At 43.8% G+C, this 22,837-nt stretch overlaps 1 protein-coding gene across 1 annotated transcript; it reads right to left on the minus strand.

Annotated features, from left to right (window-relative positions):
* Positions 1-11,418: 11,418 nt before the first annotated feature.
* LOC9266213 (transcription factor MYB8) lies at positions 11,419-12,589 on the minus strand. The gene is made up of 2 exons (XM_015782621.3): positions 12,188-12,589; positions 11,419-12,087 (listed from the first exon to the last, which is right to left on the minus strand). Exons 1-2 carry the CDS (start codon positions 12,448-12,450, stop codon positions 11,568-11,570), a joined length of 783 nt encoding a protein of 260 aa, XP_015638107.1. The 5' UTR covers positions 12,451-12,589; the 3' UTR covers positions 11,419-11,567.
* Positions 12,590-22,837: the final 10,248 nt, after the last annotated feature.

Consider the following 22,837-nt stretch of genomic DNA (forward strand, 5'->3'; position numbering starts at 1 on the left):
TTACCTTTCATTAGGAGTGTAGTAATTTCCAATATTATGAATAGTAACTTCTATTTTATAAAGAGTTACTTCCTATATAAAATAAATTGATTTTATCGAAACAGTTATATATCCTATCTTATTATAAAGTTAACCCCCACTAACTCATTAAGCTTAACATGTAAAGATGCCACATCATCATCCACTAACAAGATGCTACATCATCATCCACTAACAATCATCATATTTAAACATCATACAAACATGCTATATCTTTATAGTTTTTATAATTTAAGAGCTTTTCAAATACAAACATGTTAAATTATCATCCAACATAATTCACATAATGTTTCAATGTATATCTTTATTATGTTTTATGATATCCTATATACTTATATAGTTCATCCTCACTTAGTTAGTGCTTAAATGATTAATCTATTGTCCAAATTATCTTTCTCCTTTTTTCCTCTAATTAAATCATATCACATCAATTGTTTTTAGCCTTTAGATGAATAATTTACGGTCCAAACTATCTCCCTACTTTTCTTCTTCCATAAAGTCATACCACCTTACTTTTTACGTTTGAATCATCATTCTACATACTATTTAAATTTAAATTATCATAAACACATTAATTTACTTAATCTGATATTATCTAGCTATATTACACGTTTTTTTTTTGTTATCATACTAAATTCCCGTATCAATGCGCGGGGTTTCACCTAGTACCACCTATTTTTGTTCATTGACATCGCACGTCATCAACACTTCTATTTAAGTCGTCGTGTTATACCACATGTCATCACCTTCATCAATCATCATCATCCAATTGAGTGCAGGACTACAACATCCTTTCCTGGGTGTATCGTATTAACCATGCCATCAAACTTCAAGCTAGTCTTGCATCGTCACCTCTGGCCACAATTTCGTTGCTCATGGTTCACTTCCATTGCTGATCCGGTGTCAAAAAAGTGTCTTCCTTGATGTACCTTCACTGCTACTGGATCTCATGCAGCTACATCATCCCATTGGCATGCGTTGTCGTCGTTTCTGTCATCTTCTAACATCCTTTGGGCATCAATGTCTTCATGATCATCCACATATGTCATTATTAGCCACTCTGATTTTCCTATGCCTACTTCAAACATCGCTTCTGTGTCTTTTTCAAGCTACCACCATTGTCACTTTAAGCCAACGGTCTATCTATGATGTCAGCGTTCGTTTTATTGTTTCGTCTTTGTATTCATCCACTATCTCCGTCATCATCCGTCACATACATATAATACCCTTCTTTTGTTTTTCTAAACATTGGATGGTAGTGTCGGTGCATGCTATTTTTGCGGTGTCATCTGTGGCCAATGGATTAGTGGCGAAGCTATATCGAAAGTTGTGAGATCAGTTAACCATATAGCCTTTTCGTAAACACCACCGTGAATCCTTATATATATAAACCTATTACATTTTTTTAAAAAAAAACAATGTATTTGATCATATAGAGTAAAACAGCGAATCATGAATATGACGAGCGACTGCAATCTACCGCTCATCCACGTACTCGGGGTGGAATACGCATCCGGGACATGTGCCGGCCTGGCCTGAAAGTAACGGAGCGAAGTGCAGACCACCAGAGCAGTGGACTGCCCACCGGCTCTGCCATGCCAAGTGGAAACGCCGGATAAAAACACCGAGTCCCTGACCCTCGTCTGTCCACAAAAACCGGTGATTTTCTGGCGGATGCCAAGGAGATCGAAGCAAAAGCGCGCATGAGATCCCCAATCCCGCGGCACATGGCGTTTTACGCTACGCGATCTCTCCTCACGGCCGGCGCGCCCGCTATATAAAAAAAAATCGCTCGGATGTAACAGCGCCGAACCCGGTTTGAACCGTGTGCTACGGACATTGACCGTGCGTGCGTGCGTAAACTGATGGCTTGATTGATTCCATATTAGGGTTAAGCATATACTACTACTACAGCTGATGAGGGTGAATCCACGCTAAACCTTTCTCCCGCGTGGCTACCGAGGCAGGACGGGGTGGACTCGACCGACATGTGCGAACTCTGTCGTTGAAAAAACAGTGAAAGGAACCACAACGTACACGGCGGCTGGCCTGTGTCATGTGCGAGGCCGAGCGGTTCGAGGCGAACCAGAAGAGACGATGAGAGTTGGGATGATGTTGAGATCTACGTGTGCCCACGGGAACTGAGGTTGGCCCAAGTAAACAATGCGACCGCCCGGCCATTTGTCTGCCCCCCACTCGTCACATGGCCTCTATCTCTCCGGGTCGGATAGATGAATCATCATCGGCAAAAAGTTGGAGCATCAGCTAGCTAGCTGCATTTTCTTTCTGTATACTTCGGGTGTAAGTAATTAACAAGACGAGGCGAGAGACGAGACGGAGAAAAAACAAAAACAGGTGAGAGCTAGTGTGTCTGTGGAAGCAGTAGAGTAACAAAGGGGGGCCTCACTTCAACTGAGCTCCTCGCCGTGGGAGAGACAGAGAGATATGTCCATGGGTGCCTCCTCCCCTACTCGTCGTGTGCCTGGCTGCCTGTTCGGGCTTCCGAGTTCCGTCGTCACGCTTCCCCACTGCGTGCGGACAAACGCGTGGCGGCAGCAGCGGCATATGCAGCCGCTGGACGCCTGTCCCGGCCCCCGTAGCCTTGCGACTTGCGTGTCGACGACCGGAGACGGAAGGAAACAATCCGCACCGGCACCGCAGCCCGCAATGCCGGAGGGCGGCGAATGTGATTTAGACTTTAGAGTCCTTTTTTTCATACAAATCGATGGATGCTTGCAGGGGGGAAATGATCACGAAAATTCGCGATCGATCGAAAGTCTTTTCTACATAAGGATATCATTATTCCAAAAAAATATATATAAAGGATATCGTTTTTAACCGTTATCTTCTTAAAATATTTTTCTTTCTGTTTTCTTACGAATTACACCTCAAACTATTGCGGTAGTACGGTTTATCCTCTACACTACAATACCGGATATTTGACACCCGCAAACTTTTAAAACCGGATAAATTACCACCCTATCTCGATTCGAAGCGGTTTTCAACCTACAGGGCACACACATGGCGATACAGTCAGAAAAAAATCGATGGGGCCCACTTGTCAGCGCTTTTTTTCTATCCTTCTCTGCCCCTTGCTCTCTCGGTGAACAGAGGAGGCAGCTGGCGGGCGCGAAGGCGGCTGCGGACGGCGGGTGAGGAGCTGAGGCCAACGGCGGGATGAGCAGGCTGTACCGATCTCCATCCCCGCGAGCTGAGCAGGGGGGCGCTGCTTCCGCCGCATCCCAGTGAGCACCCATCCGCCATGCACAACCCTCCTCGTCTCACGCCACCGCCTCCTCGTCTCGTGACGACGACGCCCGACAACTCCGGCTCTCTTCTGGAGTTCCCCGCTCCCGCCTTCGTTTCCCGCGCCGGCGCCGACCGACCACCTGCCTTCGTTTCCCCGCACCGGTGCTCGCCGCATCGCAACCTGTGCCCACCCACGAGAAAGAGAGGGAGTCTCGTCGAGCTCCGCATTCCGCCCTAGCTCGGCCTCCGTGGCGTGTAGCCGCCGCTCGGCGGCGCCCTCCTGCTGACACCACCGCCCGTAGGTGCTGGCGCTGCGCCTCCTCCAGCCTACCTTTTGTCCCTGCACCGCCACCTACCTCCCCGCTGCACACTGCCTCGTGAGAGAGAGAGGAGAGAGAGGAGAGAGCAAGAGGGGAAGAGGAGTATGATAGGTGGGATCCATATTTTTTTTAATAAATAAAATGCTAACCGGATTGCCACGTGTATGCCACGTAGGACAAAAACCGCTCCGGATTAGACCCAGGGAGTAATTTGTCAGGGAGTAATTTGTCCGGTATTGAAAGTTTAGGGTGAGTAATATCTGGTTTTTGGGTTCAGGGGGTAATTCGATCGACTGTAATAGTTAGGGTGTAATTCGTAAATCATTACCGACCGATCAAGCATCGTTTCTGTAATACAGGTTTCTACTGTTTCCGACAGTTTTCACCTGCACAGCAACTCTGCGCTCGCCGTGCTTCATGTGAGGGCGCGTATGCACCACGTCCAGCCCAAGGGTTTCGTGGACCGAATGCGTCACCGCGCGCACGCGCGCTTGGCTGGTTCACCAGCCCAGCCGAGTGGCCGCTGCTGTTCTTTCCTCTGGGCTGAGGCGGCCCGTGGGTTCCGTCCTCCAGGTGAGGCAGGCCAGGCTAATCGACCGATTCGCTATCTCGCGCATCTCGCCGCAAGCGGCCCAGAGCCCCACACATCTTCGGCCTCAATACCCTCCTTTCCGCTTCGCACGATGGCTCACTCGCCGATTGAACAATGTGCAAAACATGCATGGATCTGATCATGGAGTCGAAAGAAAAAAGATCGCGTATCAATCTGCCACTACACAGCATGCACGGCAAGTTAACGGGTCAACAGAGAACAACAACACGCTCACGCACCAATTTGCTTGCCAGCCTATATATACAGCTTGCTGTTGGGCGCACAGCCAGGCCAGCTCATTCTGCCAACGACTGGATATAACACACCAGAAGCTGTAACACTAACGTACTACTCCGTATTAAGATACACACATCTGCTGATCCATTCATTCGCTAATTGGCTCCTCCCACCGCTGTGCGCGCCCACCACCCAATCCCACCAGAAATCTTGTTGCACCTAACGTATATATCCCCTACATCCGTCCCGGCCGACATTCTGCATGCTCGCTTACTATCACCACCACCAATCCTAGCTAAGCTAGTACTAGTTGCCAATAATTATTTTTCTTTTGAAACCTAAGCCAGCTCTTGCGCTGGTTTTATAGTCGCCAAAGATGAAGGAAAACACAAAATAGGAGAAGAAAAGGACAGAGAAAAACTACATCATGGGATTGTTAGGCGCTAATCTCGCTAAGTTTTTTTGCCCCCACATACAATCCATATGTTGATTTCATCTAAGATTTTGGTCACTGGTTGCGACATCCTGAGCTCCTTGCTCCTGAAAACACGCCAATTCCTTCGGCACCAAATCTCCCAGCTGAGAAGTATGTGGATGGAGCGTATTCCTTTTGTTTTGCTCTTATCATTTTGGCTCGTTCTTCTTTCCCACCAATCAAACGATGCCACATCAGGATTATGTGTCGTGGGAGCGTGATTGCAACCTAATCTTGTAGAGACCCTGTTTCAAACTTTCCCGCGTGAATGTGCAATCCTCGAACAAATGTTACATCGTCTCCAAGTTCCTGTAGCACAACCTAGTTGCCAATAATGACCATGGATTATTGCTGCAGCTTCTCATCAAGAGTCGTCACATGCTCTCAAGAGATACTTACATGGGTGCATCATGCAGCAGTACTTAGCTTGGCGATGCATCTAGACACGAACGCTCAGCAACTGTGGTCCATATGACAAAACGGAAGGTTTGGTAGGAATAGCTACTGTAGCTCGCAAGCAGGATATGTGCAGGCCAAACGAGCATAATAATACTCCTACTATCAGTCTATATCACCACAGCAAGTTGATCACCTGTCATCTGATGCTGCCTGCCTGCCTATCTGTCTGTCTATGTGCGCTCATCCTGTGTTCTTCAGTGAAGCAAGCACTTTGCCTCACTCACTCACTCACACACTGACACTGTTGTGCCCAACTTAACCACCTGCACATAACATCACAGGATAATAATGATAATAATAGGAGAGGAATCCTTCTAGATGCCTGGCTGTGTGTGTGCCTTCGTGGGATTGTGGGGTGTATGAGTGTGACATGTATTGCCGATGGAGAGAGAGCTGCGGTTGCTTGAACAGGGTAGCTGCCTAACCACCTTTTCGATCGATTGGCATTTCCTTTGAGTTGGGACAGCGACACAGCCCACACAAGACAGGCATTCCATGAGATGCAATTGTTCCAACCGAGGAATGAAAGAGAACTGCCCAACTGCCTTTTTTTTTCCATGAGCACAAATTTAATTTCGGTTGATCCAACGCCGGTTGTGGCACCAGCTCGGAAGCAACTGCATGCGCACCACCAATACCGGTGCACCCCTAATTATCTTTGAAACGACCAAATCAAATACTCCTCGTTCCCAAAATATTATTTTGGACCAACTACCAATAACTACATGTATACATGCGCGTCTATGTATTATAAAATATAAAAAGGAAATATTTGCGTCCTATATTTTAGAAATGGACGGAGTAAGTGAAAACACTCGATAACACTGACAATATATATGTATTGTTTCATAAAAATCTCACATGAACTCAATCTTCATGTTGGGAGACGAAAATGACAAATTTGACCTTCAATTGTATTGGCAATATTCGTAATTAGATTTTTTAAACCTTGTATATTAGATTAAATTTAAACTTACATGCTAATGAAGTGATAAATGTCACGATAATTATATTCCCAAATTATGTTAAAAAATATGACTATTTGAATAGCACACAGAGCATGCTTTAGGGCGAGTGATTTTGATAGCTCATCTTGCAGCACGCATACACAAGTTGAACTTAAAACCAACAAACTTATCAACAACTTACGAAACAACCTCCGTGTAACGTGACAGAAAACATGTTCCAGCGATAGATGGAATTCCGTATATTTAATTAGCAGCAAAGCTTACCCGGTTAAGTAAGGTAATTAGGTGCGTGTACTCGGTGATGCCATCATCCTACCAACCTCCAGCTACCTCCTCCCGATTCATGCCTTCCCGTCCAAATTCTTTCCACTTCGACCGAAATTTATTGCTGCCATCCAAACCCAAAATCAAACGCATGATGGTATGTGTCCGTCCGGAGATGGAATATTGTGGCGTCCTTGGCGGCTAGAGGCCCCTCTAAATTAATCGTATTGTTGGTTGGGAAGTTCAATGGAGTACAAATATCTGGACAAAGTATAAAGTAGAGTCCTAACTTAACCGGGGTGTGATTACCCTGCTTTTTTACGTGTTACTCCCTCCTTCCAAAAATCTAAGATCTATTTCGTTCTTTGGTTTCTCCAAAAATCTGAGTCCTATTTGTAATCATTATATGCAAAATTAAATTATTGATCGGAAATCAAGAAGACACTCTAATACTTATTGGTTGCATGTTCATTGGTTTTGCCACATGGTGAGTGAGTTAATTGCTTCTTGGTTTTGATGAAAAAGAAATAGGTCTCAGATTTTTGGAAGGAGGGAGTATTATTATTGGTATTAATGAATATTAAAATTTTAATCATGAGTTGAATATGTAATTGCTTATTTTCAGAATCATAGCGATTTGATTAAAAAATAGTACTTTGTCAGTTACATCTTGCTAATTATGAATTTCAAGTCTCAAAATTGAATTAATAAATAGACTTAATTAAAGGTCAATATGGGCACTATAACTCTATATTTATTAGCACCGAATTTATTAAATTTTGAACAAACTAAAATTAATGAGTCAATAGTATTTGCAATGAATGTTCTATTTAATATGAATTCTTAATACTAGTATCTAGATAATAATTCACCTAATCAATATATATCCTGACTTTTAAGTAATTAGTATAGATACATATAGACGTGTTATCGGATTTCCGAAATTGTAGCCAATTGCTGATTGTGAAAATAGCTATCATATTAGCTTTCCTGGGAAATCAGAATTGCTTGTTTTGTAATTCTGAATATTAATTCCATTTTCATTATTTAAAAAAAATAATCCCGATCATTGGTGAAAGAAAGGTGAAAATCCTGAACATGTTGCTTTCGGTTTCACGCCATTAGCTCAGCAGGACAGTACCTGTCTGTATCCTGTCCTAATTAAGCATTGAGATACATGTGACAAATCGCTTGGCTAGCAGCTTTCAGAGAAGGCAAGTTTGGTACAGGAGCTGAAATTTTCTACTCTACTACCCTAGCTAACACGTACTCTCGTTTTCGTTTGAGTGTGGCGATCCGAAGTAGAGATATCCCAAGGAGCTGGAATTAATTAACCCTCGAAGACTTCTGCAGGAGTAATCAAAACAACTAGTTAGCAACAAGACCTAATTAACAGGGCCGTGAAGTAAGCACCTATGCCCTAATTTAGCACAGGATTTGTCACTTGACACAATATCTCTTTTCTGCCAGAATCAACTTGAAGACACTCCTAGTTTAGCTGTACCCATCGAGATGAGATATTCCAATCCAGTCTCCATATGTGATAGATTCGATCAAGTAGGTGACTTTGATCCTTCTGCCAAAGTGGGGGCATGCACTTTGGCAATGAATGGAAACCAAACAGAACAGTGAAAGTTCAGAGGAAATCGCAAGAAAAAGAGTACTCGGCTGAGTTTAGTTCTAAAATTTTTCTTCAAACTTTTAACTTTTCCATCACATCAAAACTTTCATACACACACAAACTTTCAACTTTTTCGTCACATCGTAGTGAAAGTTCAAAGCAAGTGAAGGTGAAGGCTGTAGATTAGGACAGCACACATGAGTGACTACATAAGGAGGACCTAATCAAAATGATCAGTGATCATTGCCCTTTTGCATGGTAGACTATTCAAGGTTTTCAAATCTCAGGAGCTAGGCTCAGATCCAGCTCTTCATGCACTGATTCAATCAATGCAGTGCCTTGAATGATCGGGAGAGATATGATAGTATGATGGGCTTCATCTTCAGACAGGAACATCTCAAATTTCCCACCCGAATTCTGACTTCAGACAGAGCTGACCTTACGAGCATGGTACTGCACAGTAATGGCTTTGACGGGTCTACTAGAATGTAGTATCATCAAATGGGCGTCTGCATACGGGAGAAATTTTTGAAAAAGAATAACAATAAAAAGTAGTAGCAATCGACGTGTGCTGTTGCTGCTATTGTTGCTATGGTGATGTTTCCTGGATCTAGTGCATGCCGAATGGACAGACAGAAAGAGAACCCTGAGCAGTTGACACTAACGCCACACGATTGATGAACTTTTGGACCAGGCCTGTGCCATCGTGTGTGTGTGTGTGTGTGTGTGTGTGTGAGTGAGTGTCTCCGGATTGCATCGATCTTTTGTGACCAGCCGAAATGCATCTTTACACAATGGCAGGACAGCGACGCCACATCGCGTCACAGTGCAAAAAAGACCGGGCAAAAGAGGATCATGCAGGTCGTCTGAGAAGCTAGCGAGAGAGAGGATAGCAAGGTCAGTTTCGAGAGATATTTAGCAAGATATTTCTGCAGCTACTTTGGATCGAGGACGATCCCTGCGACATACTCTCTCCGTTTTTTTAATATACGACGTTGTTACTTTTTGATACTTCTGATCATTTACCTTATCAAAAAATTTATGTAATTATAATTTATTTTATTGTAACTTGATCAATCATGAAATAAACTTTAAACATAACTTAAAAAAATATATTTTAAAAAAAAATTGAATAAGACGAATGGTCAAAAATTTGTCAAAGAGTTAACGACGTCATATATTTAAAAAAACAAAGATTGTGATATTTATTGCCGTGCCGTTCTTTTTTTTTATTAAAGAAATAATCATATGTTATGTGTATTCTAATTATATGGAGATCGAGAGTGTCCTTAGAATAATTATATGATTTTGATGTAAGATTATTAAAGCTTCCTTTTCATCTTAAAAACGTTTTGCACGTAGGAGTAATAACAAGCAAAGGTGATAAAAGTAAACCTAGTGCAACTACGGCCTGTTTAATTGGTCAGAGGCATATGCATGGCTAGACGTAGAAGTTTCAGCTCTGACTTATGTTCAGAACTTAGTGAGAATCTACATGTTGTAAGTGTGTTTGACTTGATCACTTGATGTCTTGGATTTCTTATTCGGCTACGAGTGATGTTAAAATGTCAAACAATACACTTGATCACAGGTTTGGACTCAGGACAACTGGTGGTGCAAGATCCAGGATGCTAGAGAAAGAAAGGAGAATTCCGAACAAGAAGGACGAGCAGGTGCCTGCAGCAAATACACCGAATCCATCGGTAGTACCAGTTCAGACTTCAGAGCTCATATGCACTCACATGACACCCTCTCTTCCCCTTTGCACTTTTCTGAGTTGTAAAGTCCTTTTCCTCGGTACTATGTAAGATTCGGCTACCTACCAAACCCAAACAAAAACGCATTTGCGTGTGCCGCCACAGGCAGATTCTGCAGTGGATCACTCTCTTTCTTAAAAAAAGAAAAAAGAAAAAATCGAGCTGATTCCAGCTTGCAGTCTTGCACTCTGAATTCTGGACAGTAACCTTGCACTATGAATTCTGAACAGTGACCTCTTCTGACTTCTCAGGGTTTTCTCAATATGTATTCCTTTGCATGACACAGCGGCACGCGAAATTTTTGAGAATTCCGTTACAAATTTGTTTGAACAAAAAATTGAAATATACTTCTTTAAACCTTTGAAACGAACGAATTAATTATTTTTTGAACGAAACTTTAAACCTTTGAGATCAACCTAGAGAAAAATGAGAGACAATATGAGTAGACGGCTATTGTTTTTCTTTTACCAAGCAGCTCCTGTGGAGCTTCTATGGAAAAACAAAAGAAACACGAAGGATCGTCTAGCTTTTTTTCCCGCGAACACACAAAAACATTAAATACATTACATGTCATATATTACTATACTAATATAGGGTTACTTTCCCATGAAATGAAAGGTAGTAACCCCGATATAATAGAGTACTAGGAAAAATTGAAAGAGTTAGCGATCACACAAATTAAGGAAGAAAGAGCATGAGACTTGTCTCTAAGACTAGTATCTTATTTCACTCCTTTTGTGAAAAAGGACCCACAAAGAAAGATGGGGAAAGCATGAAAATAGGAAAAATATCACGAAACATATGACATATATTGAAACCCAACAAATTGAAATGCCAATAGTTGATAAAATTGGCATTTTGGGTACCTTATATAATCTTTTTTTGAGACAAATTATCTCAATTAGAGAAGAAGAGAAAGAAAGAGTGATATTGACCTGAGCTTTGAGGATGTCTTTTCATGAGGTTCAAGCTCATTTGTGCAATACTCTAAAAGCCGGAAAAAACCCAAAGGCTCCTATGGCATTCCTGCAACCAAACTACCAGTTCCAAATACTCCCAAAATAGCATCTCAACGAATAATTACCTACCCAACGTTCCCTAGTGCCTAACTTCATACCATTTGAAATCCTGAGAATTTGTGAAGTAGAAGCAAAGAATACTACTAGTACATATATTACCTACCAAAAACAAAACACATGATGTCTTTGCATAATATTCACATGATCCAAAATGCAAAGAGCCAGCACTAGAATCAGATGCCCAACGATTCCTCCCTTTTAGCACCAACCTTAGTCCACTATCTGATTATCATCATCTAGGAATATTTATCACTGAATAACATCGACCAATCTTTTTTAGAGGAACCAACATGAAGTTAATTACTACAAAGAAAAATAATAAAGAGAGAGAGAGATTGAGATCATGAAGATTGGATAATAGTAAGAAATATGAACAGATTAGAACCTTTTTCTTTCCCTTTTTTTTTCTGAAATTAAACAGTATTGTCGTCCACTAGAAAAACTCCCTGTGTTACACATGTTGGGAATTGAAGCTAATTAAGCCATCTCACATCTCATGGTCATATCTCATATGTACTGGCCTTGTTCCAACGGCCTGAAATATCTAAACTCGTGTGGGCCCTTGCTGTCAGCCTGACAGCTGCACGCCTCCCCGCCGCGGAAGCCGAGGTGGTAGCAGAGGCAGACCGGCCGCGCGCTGGTGGGCGTCTCCGCCGGCGGCGAGCTCGGCGTCGGCCCGACCGAGAGCTCGAGGTTGAGGTCGGGGCACCGCGGCTCCCCCGTGCTCGTTGTGCCGCTGCTGCTGCGGCAGCCGTCGTCCGAGGAGTCGACCGGGCGCGGCGGCGGCGGCGGCTTCGCCACGGCGAAGATCGCCGCGGCCGCCGCCTTCGCCGGGACGGATATGGGATGCGGCGGCGGTGGTGCCGCCTTGTTGCTCGCCGCGATGCCGTCACCGCCGCTGAGCAGCGGGCGGTGCGTCTGCGGGTCGATGCCGCGGGCGAGGAGCTTGCGCTTGATGTGCGTGTTCCAGTAGTTCTTGATCTCGTTGTCCGTCCTCCCCGGCAGCTGCCCGGCGATCAGAGACCACCTGAAAGAAGAAGCGAAACCGAATTGAGAATCACAAGGAATTGATGAATGCTCCATCGATCGGTGGCGGCGGCGCCGGAGACGGGGGGAGGGAGACTGACTTGTTGCCGAGGAGGCTGTGGAGGCGGATGATGAGCTCGTCCTCGTCGTCGGTGAAGTTGCCGCGCTTGAGGTCGGGGCGGAGGTAGTTCATCCACCGGAGGCGGCAGCTCTTGCCGCAGCGAAGGAGGCCCGCCGCCTTGGGCAGCGAGCGCCAGCAGCCTTCGCCATGCGCCCTGATGTACGCGATGAGCCGCTGGTCCTCCTCCTTCGTCCACGCCCCCTTGTTCGTGTGCGCCTTCTCGCAGCACGGCGACCTCCCCATGGCCCCGCGCTCTAAGCTACAAATCCGCAACCACCGCGCGCGCCGCCTCGCTCTCTCGCGCTCTCTCTCGCTAGCTCGCTCGAGCGATTGTCCAATCTGCCCAGTTTCCAGGTGAGCCGCGGCGGGGGTACAGACAGACAGGAGGACACGGCGCGAGCTCGCCGGTATATATGGCGGGGCAAGCGCGCGCGAGAGAGGAGGAGAGGTAACTGAGCTCGCTGCGCCTGCGCGTCACGCGTGTGTTGACCCGGACGAGTTTGACCGCGGGAGAGGAGAGGTGGGTTGGGTGGTGGGCCCGCGCTCTTTTATTAATTATTTATTGTTATGGGTATTGGGCTTGGTGGTTTGGTAGTTACGGTTACTTTTCCTCCTCGTGGTTTTCTTTAATCTCAGGCGTTGGTGTTTACGGTTAGACGATGGATGGCCGAAGAGACTAAGGGGGTGAGGATGTTACGTTGTAATGTTACTACCGGTATAGTAATGTGGGTTTTATTTTACTATTATCTCATATATCAATGTCTATAATGATAATGTTATTATGATAGAGGATGTGTGAAACTAAAGTAAAGGATATTCGTTAGTATTTAGCAACGATCTATTGGATTGAGTCGGTTGACTGTTGTATCAAGGAACAACGCTAAGATGGACACTGTATACACTTCAAATGTGTGCAATAATGTCAACTCAAGTACGGTTGTACAGTGGAGGGATTTTCTAAGAAATTGCAATAGTCATATGGTCGTAAAAAACTACTTCCTCCGTTTCACGATGTAAGTCATTTATCTATTTAGATTCATTAACATCAATATAAATGTGAGAAATGCTAAAATGACAATATCTATATTCATTAACATCAATATGAATGTGAAAAATGCTAAAATGACTTACATTGTGAAACGGAGAGAGTAGTTAAGATTCATGTAATTTAGGGTGGTGAGTTGAATTTTTGATAGCTGGTGGTGCATATGAGTCGACTCCCGATGTTGTATAGGATTATTATGGATCATGTTTATCAGTCTTATATTTATGTTAGGGGTTGTTTGTTTCTATGTTACCTTTAATCTTGCCAAGTTCAATGATTTTAACTTTTTATTAATGCATTTTGTTTTGAAGCCTCAATGATATATAGGGTGACACGCCTTCATAGCTAGAATCGTGCCATGTAATCCTATGCTCATTTAGTAGCTAAATTTAATATAACTATATAGCAAACTTTTTAACCAACACAAAATTGCGGCTTTCCAGTCCACACTTGCAACACAAAAGGCTTTTGTAAACCTATGATTCCGATAATGCATCTAAACAAGACCTAACACTTATATTTCTCTTGGAGCTAGTATGACGATGAACTCAGGAAGTCATGATCAAATAACATGTTAACACATTTTACTATGGACCAGTTTTTCGCAATACCAGTATTGGAAGCACTCAAGATCATAAACTCTTCCGCGAACACAGATAAATAGTATTAAGAGAGCGTTTTTATTAGGTTGTTTAGATGAATTATTAAAAGTGTTGGAACAACTTTTTTATGACAAAATGGACATCTTGGTTCTATAAATAAAACATATTTAGACGATACATCTCTTAACAACAGCATCTTTCTTTAAAAACAGCATCTTTCGAATGAACGAAGTACAGGACAATATGCAGCGCAACCAACCACTGATTAGCTAACTCTCCTTTATTTATGAGTTGTAGTTGCACAACATCCTACCCTATTGAAGTAAGCAATTATTATAGGGGGTTGATTAGGTGACGTGTATCTGGTTAGCAGTTTAGGTTGAGGTTGGTACCTAGCCTCTGTGGCCTGTGGGCTCGAATCGGATAGAGAATCGGCTAAAGCTGTCCCGGGTCAAAACTAACATGCCAAGCTTCCCTTTTCGTTGGGAGCTACTTTGGTTTTGTTGGGTCGGTTGGGTCCCAATAAATTGGGTCGGATACCAGAAACATTACATGAGTTGATAAAACAAAAAATCTTGTATACTTTTTGTAAGAATCTCACTAACTATTTTCTCCTCTATGCATTGCAGACTGGACCTAACAATGTGATCATAACAGTCTGCTTGGAAAGAAATTTTTAGGTTATAACTTATTGTCCGAAGATTAGGGAGTGAATAACTAGATAGCTCAGCTTGTCAGGCTTATTTTCTGAACGAGCCAATTCGGCTTAACTAGTTAAGCTTACCAAGCTAAAACCTTGGCTCGGTCCAGCTCGTGAGCTAACTTGTTAAGCTCGTTGGACTCGTTAAGAAGCTTTGTCTTATTTATATTATCTTTATAAATTATAATTTATCAATTTATTATATGTTAATATAATAACAAACTCTAGTAACTTGTGAAAAAACTCACTAAATACAAATGTTTGGAAGTAATTAAAGGACTAACTGCTAGTCCATTCGTTTTAAGTTATAAGTCATTTTGACTTTGGCTAAAGTCAAACTGATTTAAGTTTGACCAAGTTTATAGAAAAATATAGTAACATTTTCAATGCAAGACAAATTTATTATAAGAATATACCCAATTATTGATTAAAGAAAACTAATTTGGTATTATAAATATTATTATATTTATCTATAAACCTAGTCAAACTTTAAGTAGTTTGACTTTAACCATAATCAAAACGACTTATAATATGAAACAAAGGGAGTAGTTAGAAACGATATGGCAGGCATTGGTCCGTGAGGGTTCGAAAACAAGGAATGCTAAACAACGGGATCCCGTCGGGACAGAATCCTCTTTCGTCCACCGCAACAATGCGAGACGAAGGGATTGGATTGGATTGGATTGGAGAGAGAATGGTGGCGCCGTCGTGTGCAATGCCATGGCCGGATCCTGCAAGGTTGCCATCCTCCTTCCTGCTTAAACCAGCAATGCAAGTGAATGAATTTTTTAGAGGGCTTGGATGCAAGCGAGCGATGCCGTCCAAGAAGCAGCGCCAGAAGACGGGCTTCTTGGACACCTCTTCCATCTCGATCGACCTCCATCAGCAGGGCGGTGAAGCCGTCAACGACGTGCTTGTACGAGCGGACCAGCCGCGGCTTGCCATCGGCGGTGGTGTTGCCGGGGAGGAAGGGTAGGTGCCAGCTCCGTCGTGTGCCGTCGTCGTCCATGCCAACGGCGTTGTCGTCCGGTCGCGGCCTTAGGAGAACGATGTACTGCTTGTACTCCAAGGGATCCTCTCCTCCTCCTGCTGGGGCGCCGATGCATTGGTGGTGGTGGAGCGCCGCCGGGGGAGGAATGGGCATGCGGTGCAGTGGAGATGACGAGGATCATCTAATACCTCGCTAGTATCACCTGATACGTGGTAGAATCGCATAATAACTGACAAGTATCACCCGATACCGGTTAGGTATCAGGACCTGATACCTCGCAGGTATTACCTTCTACGTGGTAAGAATCGCATGATACCTGATATGTATCATATGGTACCTCGCAAGTATCACCTGACACGTGGTAAAATCGTATGATACTTGACAAGTATCACCCGATACCGGTTAGGTATCAGGACCTGATACCTCGCAGGTATTATCTTCTACGTGGTAAGAATCGCATGATACCTGATATGTATCATATGGTATCTCGCAAGTATCACCTGACACGTGGTAAAATCGTATGATACTTGACAAGTATCACCCGATACCGGTTAGGTATCAAGACCTGATACCTCGTAGGTATCACTTTCTACTCCATCCGTCCTATAAAAAACCAACCTAGTACTGGATGTGACACATCCTAATACAATGAATCTGGACATATATCTGTCCAGATTCATTGTACTAGAATATATCGCATCCAGTACTAGATTCACTTTTTTAGGACGGAGGGAGCACGTGGTAAGAATCGCATGATACCTGATAGGTATCATCTGATACCTTCCAAGTATCACCTGACACATAGTAGAATCGCATGATATACCTGATAAGCATTAGGATCTGATACCTAACCAATATCATTCTGTTTTGAAACGAGATTCCAGTATATAGCAGCCCCTTCGAAAACACCTTCAACTCTGTTAGATTATCTAGCAATTCCGGTTTTTTTTATAAGACTGCTGATTGCTAATCTCGATCATATCGGAAGGTAGCTAGGAATTCTGGAATTGAATGATATGTGTTGAGATAATCGAGAAAACTCGATCCATAGCACAGCAAAAAAAGCGGTACCAAAAAATAGCACAAAAAGTTTCTACTTTCGATCCATAGCATAGGCCACCGATTTTTCTTCGCCCTATAGCACTTCCGTCACATTTTGAAGTAACGGCGTCAGATCGTAGTGGAGAATTTTTTTTGTCGGACACCTTTGCCCTTCGTTCCCCACGTTCCCCACCCTCGTGGACGGCGGCGCGGCGGCCATCGGCTTGCCTGGAGACCGCCTCGCCTCTCCGCCACTACCGAGCGAGCTGCGAACGCGCTCTTCAACAACATGGGCGCGTGGCTCACCGTCGCCGCTGCCGACGAGGTGGACCCTGTCTGGCACTCTACGCTGCTGATCGAGGGCGAGCCTCCCACGCCGGTGGCAGCTTGACAACGAGGACGACGACGATGACGTGGGTGCCACTAGCTTCGGCATGGATGGATGTGGCCCATGGCGCCGCAGAACAACCTCTCCCTCGCCACCACGCCGCGCGGCGCTGGCTTGCCGCTACTTCCACATGACAACGACGACGACGATGACAGTGACGGGGACGACGGCGACGGGGATGATGACCTGCAGGCAGGGCTGTGGCGCGCGCTGGCGGACGTTGGGATGATTCGCGAGCGGGCGGGCGGCGGGCTTTGTCTGCTTCGTGACCTCGGGCGGCACCGCCGCCAACGAGTAGGCAGCCAGGAGCCGGCGGGCCGGAAGTGAGACGTCTCCACCGCCTTCCTCCCATGCAGATCTGGACGGTGCTCCACCCCACGCGCGCGAATCCAGCGGCGGCGCGGCGGATCTGGTGCGGGCAACGGTGGGAGGCGTGGTGGCGGGCGCCGATCGGGAGTGGCTGAGCGGGCGGGCGGGCGGTAAGCTCAGCTCTGTCATCTCGCCGAGCGTCGGTGACACAGGCGCGGCAACGCCACCGAGGGAGAAGAGCGCTAGCTCGGGGAAGAAAGGCAAATGAGTCTTTTTTTCATGTCAACTCACATGTTTGGATGGCAAATGTGACGGAAGTGTTATGAATTGCAAGAAAATTGGTGCCCTGTGCTTTTAGTCGAAGTGAAAAATTTGTTGTGCTATTTTTTGGTACCGGGTTTTTTCTTATGCTATGGATCGAATTTTCTCGAGATAATCACTGTGATATCCGACATTTCAATTGCTCCTTGCAAAAAAAGCAACGTTTTACAGTCCTAGCGCTCCGCGTCTGTCTTTTCAATTACTGTATTCTTCATTGGCATTGCTCGGTCAACGGAGTCGTGAATGAATTTGGAAGTCTCAGCGACCACATATCTCATGAGACGGAATCTTCCGGTTCCGGCGACCAACCTGCATCTGCAGGCAGGCAGCAGATGCCTGCAACAACTCTGCAGCAGACGACTGGTACGTTTCGGTGCACACGTTGCCGCTAATTGGTTAATTATACGATATGAACACGTAGAACGTTTCTCTCGCGTTGACTCTGAGCAGCGGCAGCAACAAGACAAGAACAAAACACCGTGGATAACTGAAGTAAGTACCACCGTTTTCTTGGTCAACCAATTAACAATGATACGCAATCGGCCATGCGTCTTGCCCGTACTAGCTAGCGTACTCCCTGCATCATGCATGCAGCTTCGTTGCTCGTGCAGAAGAACGGGATAGAGCTTAATATTAAGAGCAAGTTTAATAGTATAACTAACTACTAATTTCAAATCATCTATGACCAATATAATAACCAATTCATATAATAATTGCTTACTATACTATTAATAACTGATCTTACATGTCATACACATATTATGTCTTAGAGTTCGTGCTGCAGCTGGCTACATATCTGTAGCCCGCTGCTCTTTTCTCTCCCTTTATTTTTTTTAAAATATATTTATAGCTGGTTTATAGCCTGCTGTTGTACCTGCTCTAAAACAAATTAAACAATGGGTTAATTACGTGCAGTCGCAAATTTGGACGTAGAATAATAGTAATCGATCTGCCCGATCGACATGGCATCACAAGACGCAATTAATTAATAAAACAAAAGAAAAATCTGATCAAGTGATGGATTATCGAGCTCGCGTGTCTGAATTCCTAACAACTGTGTACGTACAGTGCGACACCGACGGCGAGTACGTACGTCGGCCGCGCCGCCGCCGATCGAGCTCTGAAACGATCAAACGCTAGCAAAAAAAAACGAGCTCGATCACGAAGCGTCGAAGAGATATCACGGGAGATTCCGGCAACGCAGGCGCAGGCTTCTTCGTGAAGATCAGTTCGTGTCATGGACTGGCCTCCGATCCAGTGGTGGCCTGCTACTAGACAACAAGTAGACAGCGCGCGACGAGCCGATCGACGAGAGGTACGTAAGCTGGCGAGTCAGCGGTTGGGAATTAATATTATTCTGCAAAATCCCCTACTATACCTTTTTCACAAGGAATTAGAGGAGGGTTTGCATCTTTGGCGAAAGCAATGGCATGCAAATTAAGGTCCCGTTCTTGAAAATTAAGATTTTTGTGACGTATTTTTCAAACTCAAACTATTAAATTTTGTGTTTCGTGTGAAAACTTTCTATATGAAAGTTACTTTAAAATATCATATTAATCTATTTTTTAAGTTTATAATAATTAAAACTCAATCAATCATACGTTAATACCACCTCATTTTACGTAAAAAATTTAATCTTCATCCTGAGAAAAAAAAACACCACCTAAAAGAGAGAAATAGTCTGCGTTAGATAGCTATCCGATCCTTACCCAGAAGTCTTCGACAGTTAAGCTCAACCTCTGCAACTTGCTCGGAGAGATCAGTTGTCCGGCCGGGTAGGTGCATGCATGTGGTAATTATGTACGTACTGTTGAGCTTGCGGCCAAAACCTACCGTTGCGTGGCCGCGTGCTTATCACCGGCAAGAAACCAAGAAGGAATATCATCAACATCAAGATAGCACAACTAATTTCCACCATGGATAACAATATCTGAACGAGGTTTTCAACACGTACGTACTTCATCAGTTACCCACCCAAAGATAAGGGAATCTTTTTTTAAGATAATATTGGGATCAAAATGAGCTATTCCCAGCGAGCTTGGCCACCAGCAATGATGCATGGGTAGCGTGGGTCCGGCGTCGTCAAGATAACACAAGAGCGTAATAAAACAAGATTTGGAGTGAGAGATGTACCTCTAAATATTTTTAGTTAAATCACATATCTATTGTCACTGCACTATTAAGATGGTAGCACAAGAGCTTAACGACCAATTGAATGAGTGCGCGTGCAAGCAGATTAGAATTTAGACCATTGCAAAGAGGGACAACTGGTGGAGATGAATACTCTATCCGTCCCAAAATCCAAAATATATAGGTAACAATTTATAGCGTTCAAATCTTGATTACAATATATAGTATCCATCTACTTCTTTTAACTCAATCAGTTATAATTGTCTCTCATTAACTTAATTTCTTAATGTAGGAGTACATCCTCTATTTAATTCCACCTAGTTGCTTACTGAACCACCGTGTAGAACTTCATAAGTCATATGTATTTTGGGATGGAGGGAGTTTTCTTGTTTTGTATACTTTCTTACAGTATAAACATCAACTTTATCTTTAAAAGAAAAATTATATGCGAATAACTCTATGAACAGGATCGTCGTGGATCCGACAATGCTTGTGGGAAAATATTACTCTCTCCATTCAAAAAAGAATCAAATACTAACTATAAATCTAAATAAATCTTAGCTATAAATCTGAACGGTTTATTATTATTATTTTTTGAAGAGGGAGTACGTTCATAAAGCAAGTTTGGTTTAAATAATTGGTATAGTCGGGATGCAAACAACTTCCTCTGCAGCCACGTCCCAGATATGATTGACGTGTGGACAAGTTATAGATCCAATGGCTCACTCGTCTCGGCTTCAGCCAGGTGCAATGAGAACACAAGGCTCAATCGGGCTCATCCATTGCATCTGCTTGGAGCCGAACCAAGAGTGAGCTGTTAATCCATAGCTTGTTCGTTCATGCATCTCGGCTGTCAGATGTGAGCCGAACCAAAAGGGACGGTCTGTAGAGGAGTTTTTTTTTTTCTCAGTTTGGTTTAATTTACTCCTAAAACATAAATAGGAAAAAAATCAGATGTGATAAATACGAAAATGTTGATTTAAAATAAACATTCACCGTTTGTGAACATACTATCAGTTTGTACTTCATAATTTACCTTCAAATAACAAGTGTTCTTACTTGTGCGCGTGATCGACTAAACATTCCTTTTGTTTTTTTTCGATGGTTATAGAACATTACTGGTAGCACATAATTAATATAGTGAACAATATATGCATGCATTGCCAACAGTCACACCAAAAGCCAAAAGGGCTCCTTTCTGTTGAACTTGAACAACAGAAAAATCTACGGTATTAGGTTACTGCCTTACTAGTGGTCAATATATGCATGCATGTTTGAACCCAAGTTTTAGGTTTACCTAACAGCAGTTACAGGCTTAATTACAGCACGCCCGCGCGCAATGAAAACGATCACTGCAATCAGGTTGGTTGTCTTCTTGCGATCAAATTAACACAGCACAAACACACTATCTTCTGAGTTCTTGACTGAATTTACTGAAGTTTAATCAATCGGCATGCAGTAACAACACATGACTCCATCTGCAGCAGTCGCTCTCTCAAACTGTCAAACAGCCAACCAATTCAAACCAAGCAAAGCAGGCCAACGAAACGCAACGCATGCGCGCGCGCGCGTGCCCAATAAATGGCGGGAAGCGCCGCACACCAGCCATCGCCGTCGTCCCGCGCGCGTCCGGCCGGCCGTCCGTCCACCCATTCCATCCTCCGCCTGCAATGCAGCTAGTAGCTAGCTAGCCACCGATCGGTCGAGAGAGAGGTAGGTGCCGGTTGGTCGGTTTCGCGCTCGATCATATCGACGCATTACATAATTCTGCAGTTGGTGACGGGTCAAACTGCTGGCCCGATCGAGCATCATGCACTGCATTGCAATTGGCTCTCGAGCTCTCTCGTCTTGTAGGGTTTGTAGTTGCCGTTGCCGCCCCCTTGCAGGTGGATGGATGCATGTTTGCTGAGCTGCAGAAAACGAGAGCAGAAGAATCATGGCGATTGATGACTGCACAACAACCAGAGAGAAACACTACTCACAACCGCACACACACGTACGGGAGAAGAGAAGAGAGTATATATATTGCTACATTAGCATCCACTTGCTATGAAGATGGCTGAGTGCTCGAGGACGGCAAGTACTGCACAATGCAGGCAGATATACAGTTGGATGGATAGATTGAAGCTAGGTATACTATAGACTATAGTGTATTTCATTAACATTTAGTGCTACTAAACTATGTGGTGGTTCACGGCATATGAGCCTCTTTTATTGGGGCTTACCAGAAAACAGTACCGAACATATAGCCTCTGCCTACTGCCTACCAACCAGCTTGCAATTGCTGATGATGATGACTGTGTTTTGCTAATGCCAACCTGATGATCCGTTGCGGCCGTCGACCTGTTCGATCTTGTTGTTTTGCAGCATTTGGAGGATGGATGTATCTGTGGGTGTGAGGTGTCTGGTGTCCGACCAAATCATCATGACAGGATAATGCCATGTACTGTCGTGTGGAATCATTTGCATTGGTCTTGTGTGATCAGTTAGGATTAGTATATATATTGCTTTCCAGAGAATTCTTCAGCTTGAGAGAAATTGCTAGTGGAGATATAGTTTGAGTTTGATTAATTATTCTTTGGCCACAAGTCTTCTTCCAGTGCCTCCTTATTATAATATCTGTCTTAATGGTTTACAAATCATAAACCAACCGTCGCCATTTGCAAATTTGGAATGTTTGTTAGTACCGAATGATTATGTGCTTATCATATTAGAAGCCTGATGTTTTTTTTAAAAAAAATTGTGCTTCTTGTGTGAATGGGTGAAATTACATTACTTCGTCTCAAAATTGAGTTCCAAGTCCACGTACGCTTGCGATCACGGATCTACAGTCAGAGCTGAGAGCTCTGGTCCTCTCTCCTCTCTGACGCGGAGCTGAACAATTTTTGTTGCTTTGCACAGCGCTTCATGATCACAATGTGACAGAACACATTTCTGGTGATTCTTGCTCAGCGACAAACCGTCCAGATCAGACGAAAAAACATTGTTTGTCTTCTTTCCGTTTCCTTTGCCACGGTCAAATCGTACATTGTGCCTTTTCTTAATTTCGAAAAATATATTTCCTCAAAACTACGGTAAGTTTATTAAAAAAGACTATATAGTT

Source organism: Oryza sativa, chromosome 5 (assembly GCF_034140825.1).
Source record: "Oryza sativa Japonica Group chromosome 5, ASM3414082v1".
NCBI classification, from domain to species: domain Eukaryota; kingdom Viridiplantae; phylum Streptophyta; class Magnoliopsida; order Poales; family Poaceae; genus Oryza; species Oryza sativa.

Coding starts and splice junctions, on each gene's coding strand:
- LOC9266213 (XM_015782621.3), bottom strand. CDS start 12,450: ATGGGGAGGTCGCCGTGCTGCGAGAAGGCGCACACGAACAAGGGGGCG. Junction 12,088..12,187: donor CACAGCCTCCTCGGCAACAA/GTCAGTCTCCCT, acceptor TTCTTCTTTCAG/GTGGTCTCTGATCGCCGGGC.